At 52.2% G+C, this 16,948-nt stretch overlaps 1 protein-coding gene across 3 annotated transcripts in view; it reads left to right on the top strand.

Moving 5' to 3' along the window:
- Window positions 1–16,948, top strand: part of LOXHD1 (lipoxygenase homology PLAT domains 1) — a 172,735-nt gene that overhangs the window by 90,864 nt on the left and 64,923 nt on the right. For 2 of the 3 annotated variants that reach the window (XM_062200273.1, XM_062200272.1), the window contains exons 17-21: window positions 664–856; window positions 4,463–4,623; window positions 7,744–8,227; window positions 8,639–8,793; window positions 10,907–11,040. In XM_062200273.1, coding sequence (XP_062056257.1) covers window positions 664–856; window positions 4,463–4,623; window positions 7,744–8,227; window positions 8,639–8,793; window positions 10,907–11,040 — 1,127 coding nt within the window. The remainder of the gene's footprint in view (window positions 1–663; window positions 857–4,462; window positions 4,624–7,743; window positions 8,228–8,638; window positions 8,794–10,906; window positions 11,041–16,948) is intronic. The other variant, XM_062200274.1, reaches the window with a different exon arrangement.

Below are 16,948 nucleotides of genomic sequence, written 5' to 3'. Positions count from 1 at the left end.
TCACATGTTGAAAAGCCAAGTAGCTGTAAGGGTGGTGATGGGATCATGTGTGCTCTCATCTAGGTTGCCAGTGGGCAAAGATGTTAACATGCAAAACAGCAAGACAAGTGGACCGCAGAGTGTTCCTGGGAAGCAAGAGTGAGAAGGGGATCAGACACAGGTCCCCAGAGCCTTGAGAGACTGTCTGCTTATTCTGTCAACTATGGGATGGGCATATCAGAGAAGTGCAGAAATATGTACAATAGTGTCTTGTTTCAAATCAGACCAAACCAGATGTGACACAGCTATCAGAAGGTGACACAGAACATGTCAAAGATTCTCTTGCAGCCACAGCCTAAGATTTTAAAGTACATACCAGAGCTTTTCAACTTCATGTCTTGTCTGCTCCTCTACTTGTTTCTCACATCCCCCCGCGGGTGAGCTGGACTCAGGAGGAGGGGAGGGAGGCTGGAAGAAGTGATGCCCTAGTTTCCCTTACTGGATGATGGAAGGCACAGGACTGGGGCCTGGGCTCTCCTGCAGAGCCTCCTCCGTCTTCCAGGGCACTGGAGGCCCCAGCTAAAGGGAGCTGTTTGTGCTGGTGTTTGGGGGTGGCTATAGGTAGGAGCATGGGGGGTTTCTGCCCCTGGTTCCTTGTGCACCTGCACTGGGGTTTCCTTCCAGATCAATCGGCTGGTGATTGGGCATGACAGCGCAGGCATGCACGCAGGCTGGTTCCTGGGCAGTGTCGAGATCCGCGTGCCCCGCCAAGGCAAGCGGTACACCTTCCCTGCCAACCGCTGGCTGGACAAGAACCAGGCGGACGGGCGCCTGGAGGTGGAGCTGTACCCCAGCGAGGTCGTGGAGATCCAGAAACGTATGGAGGAGACTTCCAGGGGTGGGGGGACTGGTAGGGAGGTGGATGTCAGCTCTGTGCCCCCTGCAGGGGGCCTTGGGGAAGGAGGAGGGCCCATGGGGCTCCTGGGGCCCTATCTCCTAGTGGTGGTGAGGGCCCTGTGGGGAGAAAATGGGGCTTCCCATTGCCTCTGGAACCATGGCTCTGAGGGGCAGAAAGGGCTCATTTTACAGATGGGGAAACTGAGGACTCAATGCTGAATGGGACGAAGGCAGCAAATGACTTCCTTTGGAAATGTACATTCTCAACCCTGTGTAGGAGAAGTTTGAGTCGTGGTCTGTGTCTCCCTGGGGAGACTGGCTGAGGAGATAAAATGAGTTTCTCTCATTTATTTCTTCAGTAGATACATATTGAGAATCTGCCTACCAGAACTGCTCTGGGCTCTGTGGAGGCAGCCATGAGCCGGACAGATGAGGCCCTTGCCCTGTGGACTTTGAACCCCATCAATGGAGACCAGCAGTAAATACCAGGATATAATAGCATGTCAGTGGAGAGCTGGAGAGAACAAAGAGGGCAAGGGGGTCAAGCTGGTGTTGGGTGGTGGTGACCTTCCTGAGGAGGCAAAGGTCAAGGTGATGTGGCATCCAGTGCCTGTGGGAGCCATAGATCAAGGCAGGGGTCAGACACAGATTACGTAGGGGATCAAGGAAGCAGTGGGACCAAACTGGCCGGGTGAGTGTCCCTTTGCTCTCTGCTTTTCTTCATCCACCCTGAAAGCAGCAACCAAGTGTCACCTCCCCAGGAAGCTCTTGTGCTATTGACTCCAATATCAAGCAGCCTGTGCCTCTCTGAGAACTCTGCATCTCCCCATGGGCACATTTGGTCTCCTTAGCCAACTTAGAGGCTGCTCCAGGGTGGTGCTGCGGACGCATGCTTTGCAACGGTGCTTGCAGTGTGTGACTCGGCTCCTCGCTTTGGTTTCCATGAGTGATACAGGCGCTGGGCAGGAGCTAAAGAGAAGAGAGCGGTCATTCCCTCACCCACCCCTCCCCTCCCCTGGCCCCCTGTCGGAGGTGACAGCTTGCATTGCTTTAGCTCATTCCTCTGAAATCTGGCTCTGTAGTTTTAGTGTGCGTCTCAATGTTTGGTTTCTCAGTCTTGGATGTTATCTGTTGATTCCCTAGCCTGGGAGAGGAGGCTTTCGCTCTTTTAGCATCCACAGGCTCTTGTATGGAGGTGTATGTGTGTGTGGTGCGTGGGTGTGTCAACACACACACACATACACACACACTCACACCTTCCGCTCCTGCCAGCCTTCATTGTAATTAAATCAATAGTCAACTTTTACATTACTAAGAGCGTGTAAATGTCACTTACTGCTGAGTCACTTACTGTATCATGATGCATTTTATTTTTTGGTAAAACTTCCAGTTTTTTCCCTGGAGTAGTGATCTTGTTTTTTCATTAGCAAGGCTTTCCCGACACCCCTCACTGTCTGTGTTTGTCTGCCAGGGCCGCCCTAACCAAGGAGCTCTCCTGCCGTGTTGTCACAGGGTCTGTTCTTGCGGTGCTCACATGCATGCTGTTTCTCTGTCTCCTAATTTCCTCTTCCTTTATAAAAGGACACGTCAGATTGCACTTGGGCCACTTGAATTGCCTCATTTTAACTTAGTCACCTCTTTAAAGGACTTATTGCTAACCAGGGTCACCATCTCTGGTACTGGCAGTTAGGGCTTTGACGTAGGAATTTGCACAGGACATAATTCAGCCCAGAACACACTCTTACCTCACCAGCAGGAATTCTAATGGTTCCCCTCCTTGCCCTCGACCTTCTTTTTGGAACCTTCTGTCCTTTCACTGCCTAGGCTCCCACAGGGATGTCTTGGGGGACTTCCTTTTTGCCATGTGTTGGAAAAGGTCTCTCTTTTCCTCTCCTGGGTTGGATCTCTTGTTTCCTGGTACCAACTTCCTGAGAGAAGGTGTGGGGAGTTGAATGTGACACCTTGCCTGTGTTTTGTTGCCTTTCACAGTTGGCCAGTTTTGGGTGCCGGTGTTGTGGCACAGCAGGTTAAACTGTGGATTGTGATACCAGCATTTCCTATGAGTGCATCGAATGTGGCTCCCTGCTGATGGACCTGGGAAGGCAGCAGATGATGGCCTACATACCTGGGCTGCTGCCGCCCATGTGGGAGACCAGGATGCAGCTCCTGGCTGTTGTAGCTATTTGAAGTTGAAAATCTCTGTCTCTCTATTGCTCTGTATTTCAAATAAATAGATAAATCTTAAAAAAAAGTTTTTGGCTTATGAAAGGATTCTGAATTTGTGAATTTGAACTCATTTCTCTCTGTCTTCCAGGTCCCAGTGGTGCAGGGGAGAAATCCTATGGTGTTCTGTTACCATCTTTTGGTTTGTTCCTCTCCAGAATCTTACAGGAGCCCGTCTTTATCCCTGATACCTGATGTTTCACGCTTCTCTCATAGCCTTTTGTGATTTTAGTTTCATCCATTATTCTGGAAGCCACAGACTCTGGCAATCCAGAAACTTTTTTTTTTTTTTTAAATTTTTGGGTTTTGGGACTTTTTGGATGATTTCTTCTGACAACTTCTCAGCCTGTTTTCTCTGTTCTCTCTGGAACTGATAATTAGATAGCAGACTTCCTCTGATTTCCTTACCCTTTCTCTGTCATCTTTCTGTTCTTGGGGGATTTCCTTTTTGCTTAGAGATGCCTTTGACTTTGTCCTTGTTGCTGGATATTTTATTTCAGGCCACCGTGTTTTGATTTGCTGCTGAGCTGAGCCTGAGCGAGCAAGGCCTGGGAGCTGGGGCTCCTGGGTTCAGACGGGCAGCTCTCACTGGCACCCCCTGCTGGCCGCACCCCGTCACGCTCCCGCCCCTCTTGAGCTCACCTTCAGTCTCCCTTCAGTGTGTCAGCCAGGACCCTTGCCTAGTCCTGACTGTGGTGGCCATCTGGGGAGTGAACCAGTGGATGAAGAGCTGTATATCCATCTCTCACTGACTCTGCCTGTCAAATTAATTAATTAATTAATCTTTTTTTCCCCAAAGAACAAGAATGTAAAAAAACAGTGCTACAGAAATGCATTGGCTCAGAGGAAGACAGTTCTGGAGGCTTAAAAGTCCACTACAAAGGTCCCAGCATCTGGGGAGGGCCTTCTCGATGCGCTGTAACATAGCAAGAGGGTAAGAAGCTGAGAGGTGGCCAGACTCCTTTTCTATAGGGCAGAGCCTTCATGGCCCAATCACCTCTCGGAGGCCCCACCTCTTAATGCTGTTGTAATGGCAGTTACATTTCAACATGAGTTTGGAGATAAGCACATGGCCGGGAGCACCAGCTGGTATATTGACTGCTCCTCATTCCCGGTACCCAAGGACATGTGGGTGCAGTGGATGCTGCACTGACTGCTTAGGTCAGCCATTTCTACCACCTCTCAGCCTCAGTTTGTCCACCTGTAAAATGGGAATGATTATACTTCCTCATGGTGTGGAGGAGAGGATTAGAAAAGATAGTGCCTGCGATGCACCAGGCACACGAACAGACTTGGGGATTTTGTTTTGTTACCATCCTTGTTGCTGTTACTCAGCGTTCCTTTACCCCACCTTGCCCACCAGTGATTCACTATGAGGTCGAGATTTGGACGGGCGATGTGGGTGGTGCAGGCACCACTGCTCGGGTCTACATGCAGATCTACGGTGAAGAAGGCAAGACAGAAGTGCTCTTCCTCTCCAGCCGCTCCAAGGTTTTTGATCGGGCATCCAAGGACATATTCCAGGTATGTGGGACAAGGCAGCTGGGTGCCAGCAGAGGGCCCCATGGATGCCTCGATGGTTCCCTGGGCATTCTTATTTCCTAGGGCAGTGCCCACTCAAGAAGGAACTGCCGAGGGTGAGGTTTGCTTAGTGGTTATAATGCTGGTTAAAGCACCTGTGTCCCACATTGGAGTACCTGGGTTTAGCACTCAACTCTGGCTCCTATTGCTGGCTTGCTGCTGATGTAGACCATGGGAGGAAACAGGTGATGGCTCAAGTTCCCGGGTCCCTGCTACCCACATGGGGGTCCTGATTGAGTTCTGGGCCCCTGACTAAGGTGCAGCCCAGTCCCAGCTGTTGTGGGCATTTGGGAAGTGAACCAGAAGATGGCGTTTACCCATTTATCATCTGTGTATCACTATCTTTCTCTGCCTCTTAAATAAATATTTTGTAAATAAAAAGAATGAACTGCCTCCTTGCAGCATGGTGGGAGATGCTTTCTTACCCAGGCTGCTGCCTAGGGGACAGATTGGACCAAGATTCCAGTGGGTCACCCCAAAATGCATCAACCATGGCTGGGCTGGGCCCAAGTTAGGAGCTGGGAACTCAATCCAGGTCTCCTGTCTGAGCAGCAAGAAGCTGATTCCCTGAGCCATCACTGTTGTCTCCCACGGTCTGTGTTGGCAGGAAGCCAGAGTCAGGAACTGGAACCAGACATTGAACTCAGGTACTCTGATGTGGGATGCAGCCTGGGCTTCCTCCTGGGCCTGCGTTGTTCGGCCTGAGATGAAGGGCTTGGACTAGATCTAAGGTTCTCACCCCTGGCTTCATGTTGGAATCATATGGGGAGCTTTAAGAAACAACATTACCTAGTATGCATCTCAGATCAGTCGAATCAGTCTCTTGGGGTGGGATACGTTTTCTGGGTATTTTTTTTAATTGGTTGTTTATTTGAAAGGCAGAGTTACATATGTAGAGAGAAATTGAGATAGAACTTCCATCCACTGGTTCATTCCCCATTGGCCGCAAGGGCTGGGGTTGGGCAGGAGCTTCTTCTGGGTCTCCCATAGGCATGGTAGGGGCCCAGGCACTTAAGCCATCTTCAACTGCTTTCCCAGGCATGTTGGCAGGGAGCCAGATTGTAAGTGGAGCAGCTGCAACTCAAACCGGCTTGCAGTTTAACCTGCTAAACCACAGAGACAGCCCCCTGGGTTTACTTTTGAAAGCTCTACTAGTGATGCGAACTCTGAGCACCACTAGAGCATACGAGTCTAAGTTAGCTAAAGATGGCATCAGGACTGGGGTTTCTGTACCCACTCCTAGCCTGTGACCTCTACAGTTCTCTCACACCTGATGGCAGGGCCATGCTTCTTGGAGGATGCTGGAAGACTGGGGAATTTCATGGCTGTGTTCTGAGTGCCCTAGGCCTCCCTCCTCTCTTCTCTTTGCAAGTGTTTGAGTAGTGGAAAGAAAATAAATGAGACTAGGAGACCAGGAATGTTTTATGTTGGACATGGATGTGTATGTGTGTATGCACAGTGTGCATCTGAAGGTATGTGTATGCAGAGAATATGTTCATGTTCATGTTCATGTTCATGTTCATGTTCATGTGTGCTTGTGTGCCACAGCATCTTGGCTTTCAACGAACAGTCCTACAGGGTGCCCAAGGGAGCAGATACTGGCTGAGCTGGGAGCGGGCCCGAGCTCACAAGTGTCTGGAATATCAGGGCTGGAGGAACCTCATTCACTCAGTGCTCTCGTACACTGCTGAAGGGGCTGAGGCCCAAGTGAACCTCAGCATCTTCTGGGCTATCTGCCTGGACAGCGTTACAGCCCCTGTAATGACCAAAAGAGTCAATGTCAAGGAATGCACTTGGGATGCTGTAGCCATAGCCAGTTAGGGAGAAGTGACTGAACAGTGCATCTGTGCATGCCAGCTGACCAGGTGTGATGGTGGATGCAGGTTTGGCCTGGCAGGTGGCCAGCAGGTCTCCCGGGAGATGCAGGAGAGGAGAGGAGAGCTGATGTGCTGAAGTAGTGACAGGCCAGGCCCAGGGAGACTGAGAAGGATGCATTCTGCTCTCCCTGGGCCCTGGCTCCATCTTGACATTATTTTCTCTCAGTGGTGGTTTAGCTGCACTGTGGATTCATGAACAGGAGGTGTAAGGGACCAGAGCTCTCATCTAGGACTAGACCGGAAGTGTGGGACACTGAGCAACTGCTAGAATGCCCCAGGCCTCAGTTTTCCCTGACATTCACGTGGGAGAACTGGTGGAACCCAGCTTTGAGAAGGGCCAGACGCCAGACAAGGGTGCATCATCACCGGGGAGTACAGGTGGAATCCCCCCAGGAAGGACCCCTGGAGGCCTCCCTGAGGTCTGGGGAGCCAGGCCTCACCTTAGTGCAGCTCTGTCCTGAGTGTGCAGCTCAGGGCCTAGGGACAGCATGGGCTAAGGCTGAGGAGTCCATGCTCACTGCTCCCAGCCCAGTGTGAGCTGTGCCCAGTGGGGAGGGACACGGCACTCTGCTTCCAGCCCCTGAGGAACTCACGGGCGAGGCCAAGGCCTGGGCCAAGACCTGGGCCCACTGGGAGCTCCCCAGGAAGGGATAGGCAAGCTGGGGCTGTGTGCTCAGGAGGGGCCTGGGGCCTCTGGGACATGATATTTTTGGTTTTGAAAGACAACTATTTTTTGCTTATTTGTGCTTAATACGGAACATTATTGGAGAGGGGACAGAGAAAGACAGTGTAAAACAGAATAATGTTGAAGCCTAGGTGTTAGTTTGAGGTAGAGGAGGGAGTAAGGCTGGCTAGGTAGGGAAAGGCATGAGCTAAGATGACATAGGAATGAGAGGAAAGTGTGTGTGTGTGTGTGTGTGTGTGTGTGGGAGAGAGAGAGAGAGAGAGAGAGAGAGAGAGAGAGAGAGAGAGAGAGAGAAACAGGGAGACCAGTTTGAACACCACAGGGTTTAGAAGGAAATAAACGTGGGTGAAGCTGGGGCCAGGCCAGAGGCACCAGCTGTGTGTGGCAGGAACCGGGGAGCCGCCCCACCTGCAGCTCAGCACACAGTCCCTGCGCCTGGCTCCCCAGGGGAGGTGGGCAGGCGCCGGGGCCACCCCAGCCACTGCCCTGCGCTTTGCACAGCTGGAGGCGGCGGACGTGGGCGAGGTCTACAAGATCCGGCTCGGGCACACGGGCGAGGGCTTCGGGCCCAGCTGGTTCGTGGACACGGTGTGGCTGCGGCACCTGGTGGTGCGGGAGGAAGAGCTCACACCTGAGGAGGAGGCCCGCAGGAAGAAGGAGAAGGCCAAGCTGCAGCAGCTGCTCAAGAAGGAGCGGCTCAAGGCCAAGCTGCAGAGGAAGAAGAAGAAGAAGAGGAAGGGCAGCGATGAGGAGGACGAGGGGGAGGAGGGGGCCGAGGAGGAAGAGTCCTCGGAGGAGTCCTCGTCGGAAGAGGAGGAGGAGGAGGAGACCGAGGAGGAGGAGGAGGAAGAGGAGGAGTTTGGGCCGGGGATGCAGGAGGTGATTGAGCAGTACAAGTTCGAAGCCAACCGCTGGCTGGCCCGGGGCAAGGAGGACAATGAACTTGTCGTGGAGCTGGTGCCGACCGGCCGGCCGGGCCCTGAGCGTAAGCTGGAGGAGGGGCCAGGAAGTTCCCTGAAGGGGGCAGGGGATGGGCAGAGGGGCCTTTGTCTCCCTCACATGGAGGCTGAGTAGGGGGACACCCATCATGCACCCGGCTCTCCAGCCTGCTTCGGAAAAGCCCCTTGACAGTTCTGTTGGGGGCTAAGCATTGCCCTCTCCCGAGTGACTGTGAGAGGGGTCCTGATCCCACTCTGTACACAATGTGAGGGATGCAAGGCAGGAGGCCAGGTGAGGCCATGTGCAGCCCCTTGGCTTTGTGGTGGAGAGAAGTCTTCAGTCAGGAGGAGGGGCGGGCTCAGTGCCAAGTTAGTGTCCACAGATCTGTAGACCCTTCCTACTCCCAGGACCTGGCTGGCTCCGAAGTCCTCAATGCCATGTCTTCCTGTGTCTCCAGCCAACACCTATGAGGTCCAGGTGATCACAGGGAACGTGCCCAAGGCTGGCACTGACGCCAACGTCTACCTGACCATCTACGGGGAGGAGTACGGGGACACAGGCGAGCGCCCCCTGAAGAAATCGGACAAGTCCAACAAGTTTGAGCAGGGGCAGGTAGTGTGAGAGCTCTCTGGGGCCTGGGTGGGTGGCTCCCACTACAACATGGGGCGTGGTGCCTCCTGTGGTTCCCATGGGGACCCATGTAGCCCGGGGACTGCAACATGCTTTGTTCAGTCCATCCAGGTGTCAGAGCAGCGCCTCTCCTCTCTTTGTGGTGGCAGAGAGAGAGAGAACGTGGGTGGGTGGAGTCCTAGCACATGGAACCCTCGGGCTGGCTGGCCCATGGGGATGCTCAGAGGCTAGCAGGGTTCAAGGAGGAGGCGACCTGGGGAAACCCCATGGGAAGGAGCAACTTAATCTGGGCTCTGGCTGATGAGTACCGTGTGGATGTATAAAGGTGATGCTGAAAGATGGTCTCAGAAGATGAGGCTATGTGAGCAGAGCTGTGGAGGTGGGAGCATGGAAGGCCAGTTTGAAGACAGAGCTTTGGTCAGTGTTTTGCAGTGGTGGATAAGCTTGGGTAAGACCAAGTTAGTGTGTGAGGGTGGATGAGGCCACAAGAGCCTGGGCAGATGGGCTGAGAAGCCGGAACTGTGTCCTGAGGTTGCAGGAGCCATGGAAGAAGTGCACGCACCTTACTCTCCTGAGGGCAGCGGGGGACGCATGGCAGAGGAAGCTGTCAGGCTGGCCCTTGCAGATTTTATGATTTCTCTTGGCTGGAGGATTGTCCCTGACCTCACCCTTCCGGGGCCTGCCCCCACCCCAAAGCCAGGTTCTCTCATCCATGCAGAGAAAAAAAAATAAACCAGACCCATCAAAATTCTTCCAGGCTCCCTGTTGGGTTTATTTCAGGGGCTCCCTGCCTTTATTTCAACATCCCCTCTGATGGCTTAAGGATTGGGATTTATCTTTGCATCTTAAAAAAAGATTTATTTATTTTTAAAAAGTTACAGAGAGGGAGGGAGAGAGAGACAGAGAGAGAGAGAGAGAGAGAATCTTCCATCCACTGGTTCACTCCCCAGGTTGCCACAAAGTCCAGTGGCTGAAGCCAGAAGCCAGGAGCTTCATCTGGGCATTCCATGTGGGTGGCAGGGATCCAAACACCTGGACCATCTTCTGCTTTTCTCAGCCATTAGCAGGGAGCTGGATCGGAAGTGGAACAGCTGGGACATGAACTGGCACACCTATATGGGATGCCACCATTGCAGGTGGCTGGCTTATCTGCTATGCCACAACGCTGACCCCCTGTTTTTGCAATTCTTTAAAGAATAATAGCCACTCTTTCTGGATTGGGAAAAAATATGTAAAGGACATAATTGATGCACTTGGTGAGGTTTGAGTATGGACTGTTTATTAGACCATAGTATTATGTTGATTTTAAGTTTTTGAATTTGATCATTGCACTGTGATTATCTGAGAATGTTCTTGTCCTTAGGAAATCTCCGCTGAAGTATTTAGGAGTGAAGAATCATGCAGTCTGCCATTTACTTTCAACTAGTTCAGAAATAAGATAATGAGAGAGAGAGAGAGAGAGAAAGAGAGGAAGAGAGAACAAAGAAAATGAGCAAATACAGAAGTGGAGGTGTACAGACTTTCATTGTGCTAATTCAATAAATTTTCTTAGATTTTTTTTTTCAAAATAAAGCCAGAAATGATAGCCATGAAGACCCCACTGATGCTCCGTGGCATATGGCAACCCACATACATGTGTGACTCACATTCCAGCCTCCCACCTGGGTGGTGGGCAAGTCCAAGTCTCTGTTCCTGTCAGTCATTGCATTTGCACAAGACTGGCTCATAGCAGGTGCTTAATGAAAGTGTGTGCTTAAAGGAGATTATGCACCTGTGTGCACACATAGAAACTCCATGAGCTCACCACAACAGATGCAGACGTCCAGGCAAACTGTCTTTTCCTCTGCCTCTCCCACTGTCACCTTTATCTCCTGCTCCCTTCACCTCCCTCAACACAATGAGAGTGCAGGGCTGCCCCAGTGGGGGCAAGTTAAAAAGACCGTAGCGGACCAATGAGTTACATTTTCTGGCTTCCTGCTCCTAGAGGCTTTGGGTCATGCAGTTGCCTCTGGGGCCTCAGGTCCCTGAGAAGCTGGAGTTGATGACAAGGAGAGGGCGGGTCACACCCCTCTAAGTGCTGCCCTGGCCACCCCAGACAGACACCTTCACCATCTATGCCATTGACCTGGGAGCCCTGACCAAGATTCGGATTCGCCATGACAACTCAGGCAATAGACCCGGCTGGTTCCTGGACAGAGTAGACATCACCGACATGAACAACGAGACCACGTGAGTGGGGACGGGGGATGGGAAGGCCCACTCTGAGGGAAGGCTGTGCCTGCCACTACGAGAGGCCTGGAGGGGCTGGCATTGTGGAGCAACAGGTTCAGCCACTGCCGGCGATGCCGGCATCCCATGAGTGCAAGTTTGAGTCCTAGATGCTCCACTTCCATCCCAGCTCCTGCTTGTGTGCTTGGGAAAGCAGCAAAAGATGGCCTAAGTGCTTGGGCCCCTACCATGCATGTGGGTGACCCAGATGGAGTGCCTGGCACCTAGTTTCATTCTGGCCCAGCCCTGGCCATTGTGGTCATGTGGGAAGTGAACTAGTAGATGGAAGATCTTTCTCTCTGTGTCTGTGTCTCTGTCTCTCCTTCTTTCTGTAACTCTGCCTTTTTTAAAGATTTATTTGAAGTGCAGAGATATAAAGAGAGGGAGAGACACAGAGACAGAGGTCTTCCATTTACTCTTTCACTCCCTAAATGGCCGCAAGGACCGGGGTTGGGCCAGGCCAAAACTAGGAGCCAAGAGCTTCCTCCGGGTCTCTTCCTCCTGGTCCAAGCACTTGGGCCATCCTCTGTTGCCTTTCCAGACACATTAGCAGGGAGCTGAATTGGAAGTGGAACAGCTGGGACTCAGACTGGTACCCATATAGGATGCTGGCACTGCAGGCCGGGGCTTTAACCTGCGCCACAGCACCGGCCCCAGCTCTGCTTTTCAAATAAATAAATACTTAAAAAAATAAGATAGGGCTGGAAAAAAGGCTGAATGTGAGCTGGCTGGGACCTGTGAAAGGGAGGGTGGACTGACAGTGGCATCATCTGAGGGTGGTGGGCTGATGTGTGCATGGCGAGGGAGGGCTGTCTGTGCTTCATGGATCACCAGGGTGGATTTGGCCCATGTAGCTGGCCAAGTGCTCACTGCCTCGCTCCCTTCTCTCTCACTGGGCAGCTCTCGTGGGCCACTATCCCTGTTGGTGACAGCACTATCCCTGTTGGTGACAATCTGGTCCAGCATTCGGTGTAGCAGCTCTTGAGCCCTGTCAGTACAGAGAAGTCACACTTCTGACTCCTGCTAGAATTTCCCTGGCCCAGTCTATCTGCCCAGGCTTGGCTCACGCATAAGTCTGTCCATGTGTAAAGCAACTTCCAGGACAAGGTTTTAATGTTGTAGACCAGGAACCATCCAACTTTTTCTGTAAAGGCCAGATAGTAAACCCCTAGGCCTTGTAGGCCCCTAGGTCTCCGTCAGCAACAGCTCTGCTGTTCTTGCACAAAAACAGTTGTGTGTGGCACTTCAACAACTGGGGTGGCTGCCTGCCAATACATCTTTTTTATAGACACTGAAGTTTGATTTTCATATGTCATAACTATGGTTGTCTTCATATTCTTTTCATTAACTTAAAAATGTAAGCCCATGCTGAGCTTGTGGGGTGTATGTAAGCAGGTGTTTGTCCAGAAGTTCGCAGCTACCACAGGAGCTGGGTTGGAAAGCTGGGGAATGAGCTTTCCACAGGTGAAGGAGCCACGTCCCACGGAGGAGAAACCACAGCCCCAGAGGCCATCAGTGCCAGAGCCGGGTCAGGAACTCCAGCCACCGGTGTTGACTCCGTGGTGAATCCGCTTCAGGCCACTTGGCCTCCTGGGAGACACACACCCAGGGCAAAAGAGATGGAAGAGGGCTCCTCTAGATGGGGCAGAGTGGGACAGAGGAAGGCAGAGAGGAGAGCATGCAGAACCCTGCGTGCGCTGTGTGGCTGCTGGGGGCCTACCTGGAGTTTACTAGGTGCCCGGTGAATACATGTTCATTGAATTAAATCAATTTGGCCTGCAGTCTGGTATCTTGGAGCATGTCTTCTGGTGGACTCTCCTCTGTGATATGACCTTCATATGTGATGAAGGTCACCCCATAATGCACACAAGCTGGTAGGGTGTTCCAGGTGGGGGCACCAATGTCATAGTTTCCCATAAGCTCAAAATGATGATGCATAAGGGCCATGGGACAACCCAGGGCTGGGAACCAGACCTCTGACCTGGGGTCTGTCCTCTGCCAGAAACTCACCAGGTCACCATGGACAAGTTGCTCCATCCTTGTGGGCTGTTCCCTCCACTGATAAATGGGCTTAGTGATGTCCGCTAAAATCTGAGGCATTTGAGCTTGTAGAAACGTGAGGACGAGGACAACTTGTGGACACTTGGCTTTCCCCTTCCGGCCCAGTCAGGGTTAGATATTCAGGTCCGTGGGTTGGATGTTTCTGGGCCAGCCCAACAATTTAAAAATTATTGTAGCTTTACAATCTATTTTAACATCTGTCAGTACTTGTCTTCTTTTATTATTCTCTTAAAATATTAGCTATTCTTACCTTTTGCAAATCAAGACATACATTTGGATAAAGAGCCCACTAGAATTCAGAGTATTATGCCACTAAATGTACGTGTGGAGAATTGTGTATTTCAGATATTAATGCTGCCCCCCCCCCCAGGTGTATTTTCCCATTTCCCCAACTGTTCCTTTGTGTGTCTCAATAGCATTCTGCAGTTTCCTCCACGTCACTGCTACGCATTCTTGTTGAGTTTGTGTCCAGGTGGTATTTGTTTTTTTTTTTTTTTTTGCAGTCCTCTCCCCCATCTCCCCCCTGTCCCACCCCACCCTTTTCTGTTGTGTAGCCGGTCTCGCTTCTGTTTTCTGCTTTGGAGTAGTCAGCCAGGGCTGTGTGGTGAGCAGGTTTCAGCCACCTCCAAGCCGAGAGCTTGAAGCACAGACTGTTTTGGGAGACAGACATAAAATGAGAGGCCTTCGGAAGAAGCAGAGTATCAACTGTGACTCTCTCCTCTCTTGTGGGAGACACCACCTTCCCTGACAGTGCCTCGTGCCTTCTCCAGGCTCTTCCTGACCCGCACAGCTCAGGGAAAAGGCCTTTGCTGCCCCAAAGATTTGAGAACTGATGTCACCCTCCATGGCCCTGGACCAAGCCACCTGAGCATCCTCCCCTCCTCTCTGCCACCTGCATCCCACCTCCCATCTGCTCGCAGAAGCTGGCAGCTCTTTGTTCAGAAGGGTGTGAGTCAGGCCCCGTCACCCCGTTTTTAGCACCCCATACTCCCCTGGGTGAAGCCTTCTCACTGTTCCCCTGCTCCACCCTAATCCTCCTATTGTCTTTGCTAGTGACTGAATCGTCTCCCCTCTGCTCAAAACCTGCAGAGCTCCCTTTTGCTCAGAAAGAGCCAGAGCACGTCCAGGGGCTCCCTTGGCCTTGCAGAGCCTGCCCCAGCACCTCCTGTCTCTCTGCTGTGGTTCGCTCCACCCTCTCGTTCACTGCTCCTGAAAACCAACAGATGTGGTCCCAGGGCTTTGGCTCGCTGTCCCCTCTCCCTGACACCCGCCCCCCAGGGCCTCCCCCTCACGCTTGGTTAAGGCACATCTTGGCCCAGATGCCCCCTACCCCTTACTCCTCTTCCTTTGTCCTTTCCCTCCCAGTCCCTCATCGCCTAGCCTGCAGTACACAGGCGTGTTGCAGCGGAACGTGACTTCCGTGGGGATAATGACCGCAGGCCTCGTGCTCACTGCTGGGTCCTGCCCGGCACCTAGAAGGGTGCCAGGCAGGATTGGGACACCAACCTAAAGCTCCTGAGCTCCAACCTCATCTTCTTGCCACTACCAGACTCTCCAGTTTACGCACACTTGGTGGTGGTGTCCAGTCATTGGCTTAGACACAAGCATGGTAACTATTTACATTGTACAACACTTAATTTTCCAATCTAATTCCATTTTGACTTCCAAGTGAGGTTTGCATTTTTTTATAACAGTTCCGTGCTTCGATTCGGTGCTCACTTTATACCCCGCTCGTTGAAGTCCTGCTCTCTCTTCCCATGGTCCTTGCTTAAGCAGCGGGGGGCATGTCTGGCCTAGAACACCAGCATCTCTCTCTGCTCCTTTGTTCCTTGCAAATGCCTGGCCGACTCCCTCCCTGAGGCAGAGGCTGACTTGCCCAGGATCAGGTCCTGTGGGAGGAAGGGCAGGGCTCAGCAGGCCCAGCCTCCCTCTAAGCCTTCCCGTGGGTTCTTTGGCACTGTGGGATGCAGGCTAACAGTCTTGCACTCAGGCCAGGCCTGGCGCCAGCTCTGGTTCTGTCTCTCCAGGGAGCAGCTTCCAGGAGATCTGCCTGTGGTGCTGCAGCTGTGAGCAGGCAGAGGGATGTGGGGGTCTCAGTACAGGTGGCTCAGGGCTCCACGGAGGCCAGACTCCCATTCTCTACGTGCATTGATTCATGGTGCGTGGGGGCGGCTTGTGCCTTTTCCCGTCTATTTTTCTGACTTGTTTCCCCCCCTCTCCCTGGATAACCTCCTGCCTCTTTGTTTGTGTGTCTCTCTCCCTCTGTCCTTGTCCTCTGCTGACTTCCCACGCTCATTGTCTCCGCCTCTGCCCCAACTCCACCCCTTTCTTTATTTTTGTCTCTCTCCTTTAATTGGCCATAATTTAGACCATAACCTATTATTCACAAGCTATTTGAATAAAAATTTGACTCTCCCATTCATGTATCTGAGGGCTGGGAAGTGGAGCAGTACACATGTCCAGTTAAACACCAATGTTAGTGGCCGTTTCACTTTTTTGCCTGGGTTGAACTCCTCTTGCCCCTGAAACCCTTGTCCATTAATAGAAGCTTGCCCGTGCCTGCCCCGCCCACGCCCTGCACCGCGGCGGTTCTCGCTGACTCTGCTCCTCTGACGTTTGAACATTGGGAGGCAGTGAGGACTGCGGGAGAGTGTGAGGCTCAGGCAGAGACAAAACTCTCGGAGGATGTGGGTTCCACCTCCACACTCCGCCCTCCAGGGAGGGCTGGGGAGAAGGAAGGGAAGGAAAAGGACAGCAGCAGCAGCAGCCTTAGTGTTTTTCTACCCAGAGCCTCCCCGTAGCCAGACATTTAGGCATTTTTAGTATCTGTTTGTATGTGAAAGGCAGAGAGAGGATTTTGATCTACTGGTTCGAAGTGGATCTACCCCAACTACCCGTGACAGCTGGGGCAAGGCCAGGCCAAAGCCAGGAACTGGGAACTCAATCCAGGTCTCCCGCATGGGTGGCAGGGACCTACTGCTTGGACAGTCTCTTGCTGCCTCCAGGGTGCACATGAGCAGGAGGCTGGAGTCAGAGGTGCAGCCGGAACTCAAACCCAGGCACTGCCATCTGCGACAGAGGAGTCACAGACAGCACCTGATCACTGTTTCAAACACCTGCCCCTAGCCAACCTATGAAATAGGCACTATTCTCCTCATTTTACAGAATGGTAAACTGAGGCACAGAGGAAGGTGGCCAGGTACACTACAGAACAGCCGGTTAAATTTGAATTTTTGGTAAGCAGTGAATAATGTTTTAGTGTGTGTCCTAAACATTTTATGGGATGTACTTACATAAAAACATTTGTTGCTTATCTAAAATTCAGACTTTGGGGCCAGTGCTGTGGCATAGTGGGTAATGCTGCCACCTGTAGTGCCTGCATCCCATATGGGCACTGGTTCAAGTCCCGGCTGCTCCACTTCTGATCCAGCTCTCTGCTGTGGCCTGGGAAGGGAGTAGAAGATGGCCCAAGTGCTTGGGCCCTTGCACCTTTGTGGGAAGACCCAGAGGAAGCTCCTGGCTCCTGGCTTTGGATCAGCTCAGCTCCAGCTGTTGTGGCCAGTTGGGGAGTGAATCAGTGGATGGAAGACCTCTCTCTGCCTCTCCTTCTCTCTCTGTGTAACTGTGACTTTCAAATAAATAAATCTTTTTAAAAAATAAAATAAAATTTAGACTTCACTGGGAGTCCTGTAGTTGGATGGGTTAGATCTGGCAACCCTCACAAAGAGAGGTAAAGAAATTTGCTCAAGGTCACACAGCTGTCAGTGGCAGAGCCAGGATTTAAGGCCAGACAGCGCGACTACTGGGG

The sequence above is a fragment of the Lepus europaeus genome, chromosome 9 (genome assembly GCF_033115175.1).
Source record: "Lepus europaeus isolate LE1 chromosome 9, mLepTim1.pri, whole genome shotgun sequence".
Lineage (NCBI taxonomy): Eukaryota > Metazoa > Chordata > Mammalia > Lagomorpha > Leporidae > Lepus > Lepus europaeus.
This window is presented reverse-complemented; position numbering and strand designations above follow the sequence as displayed.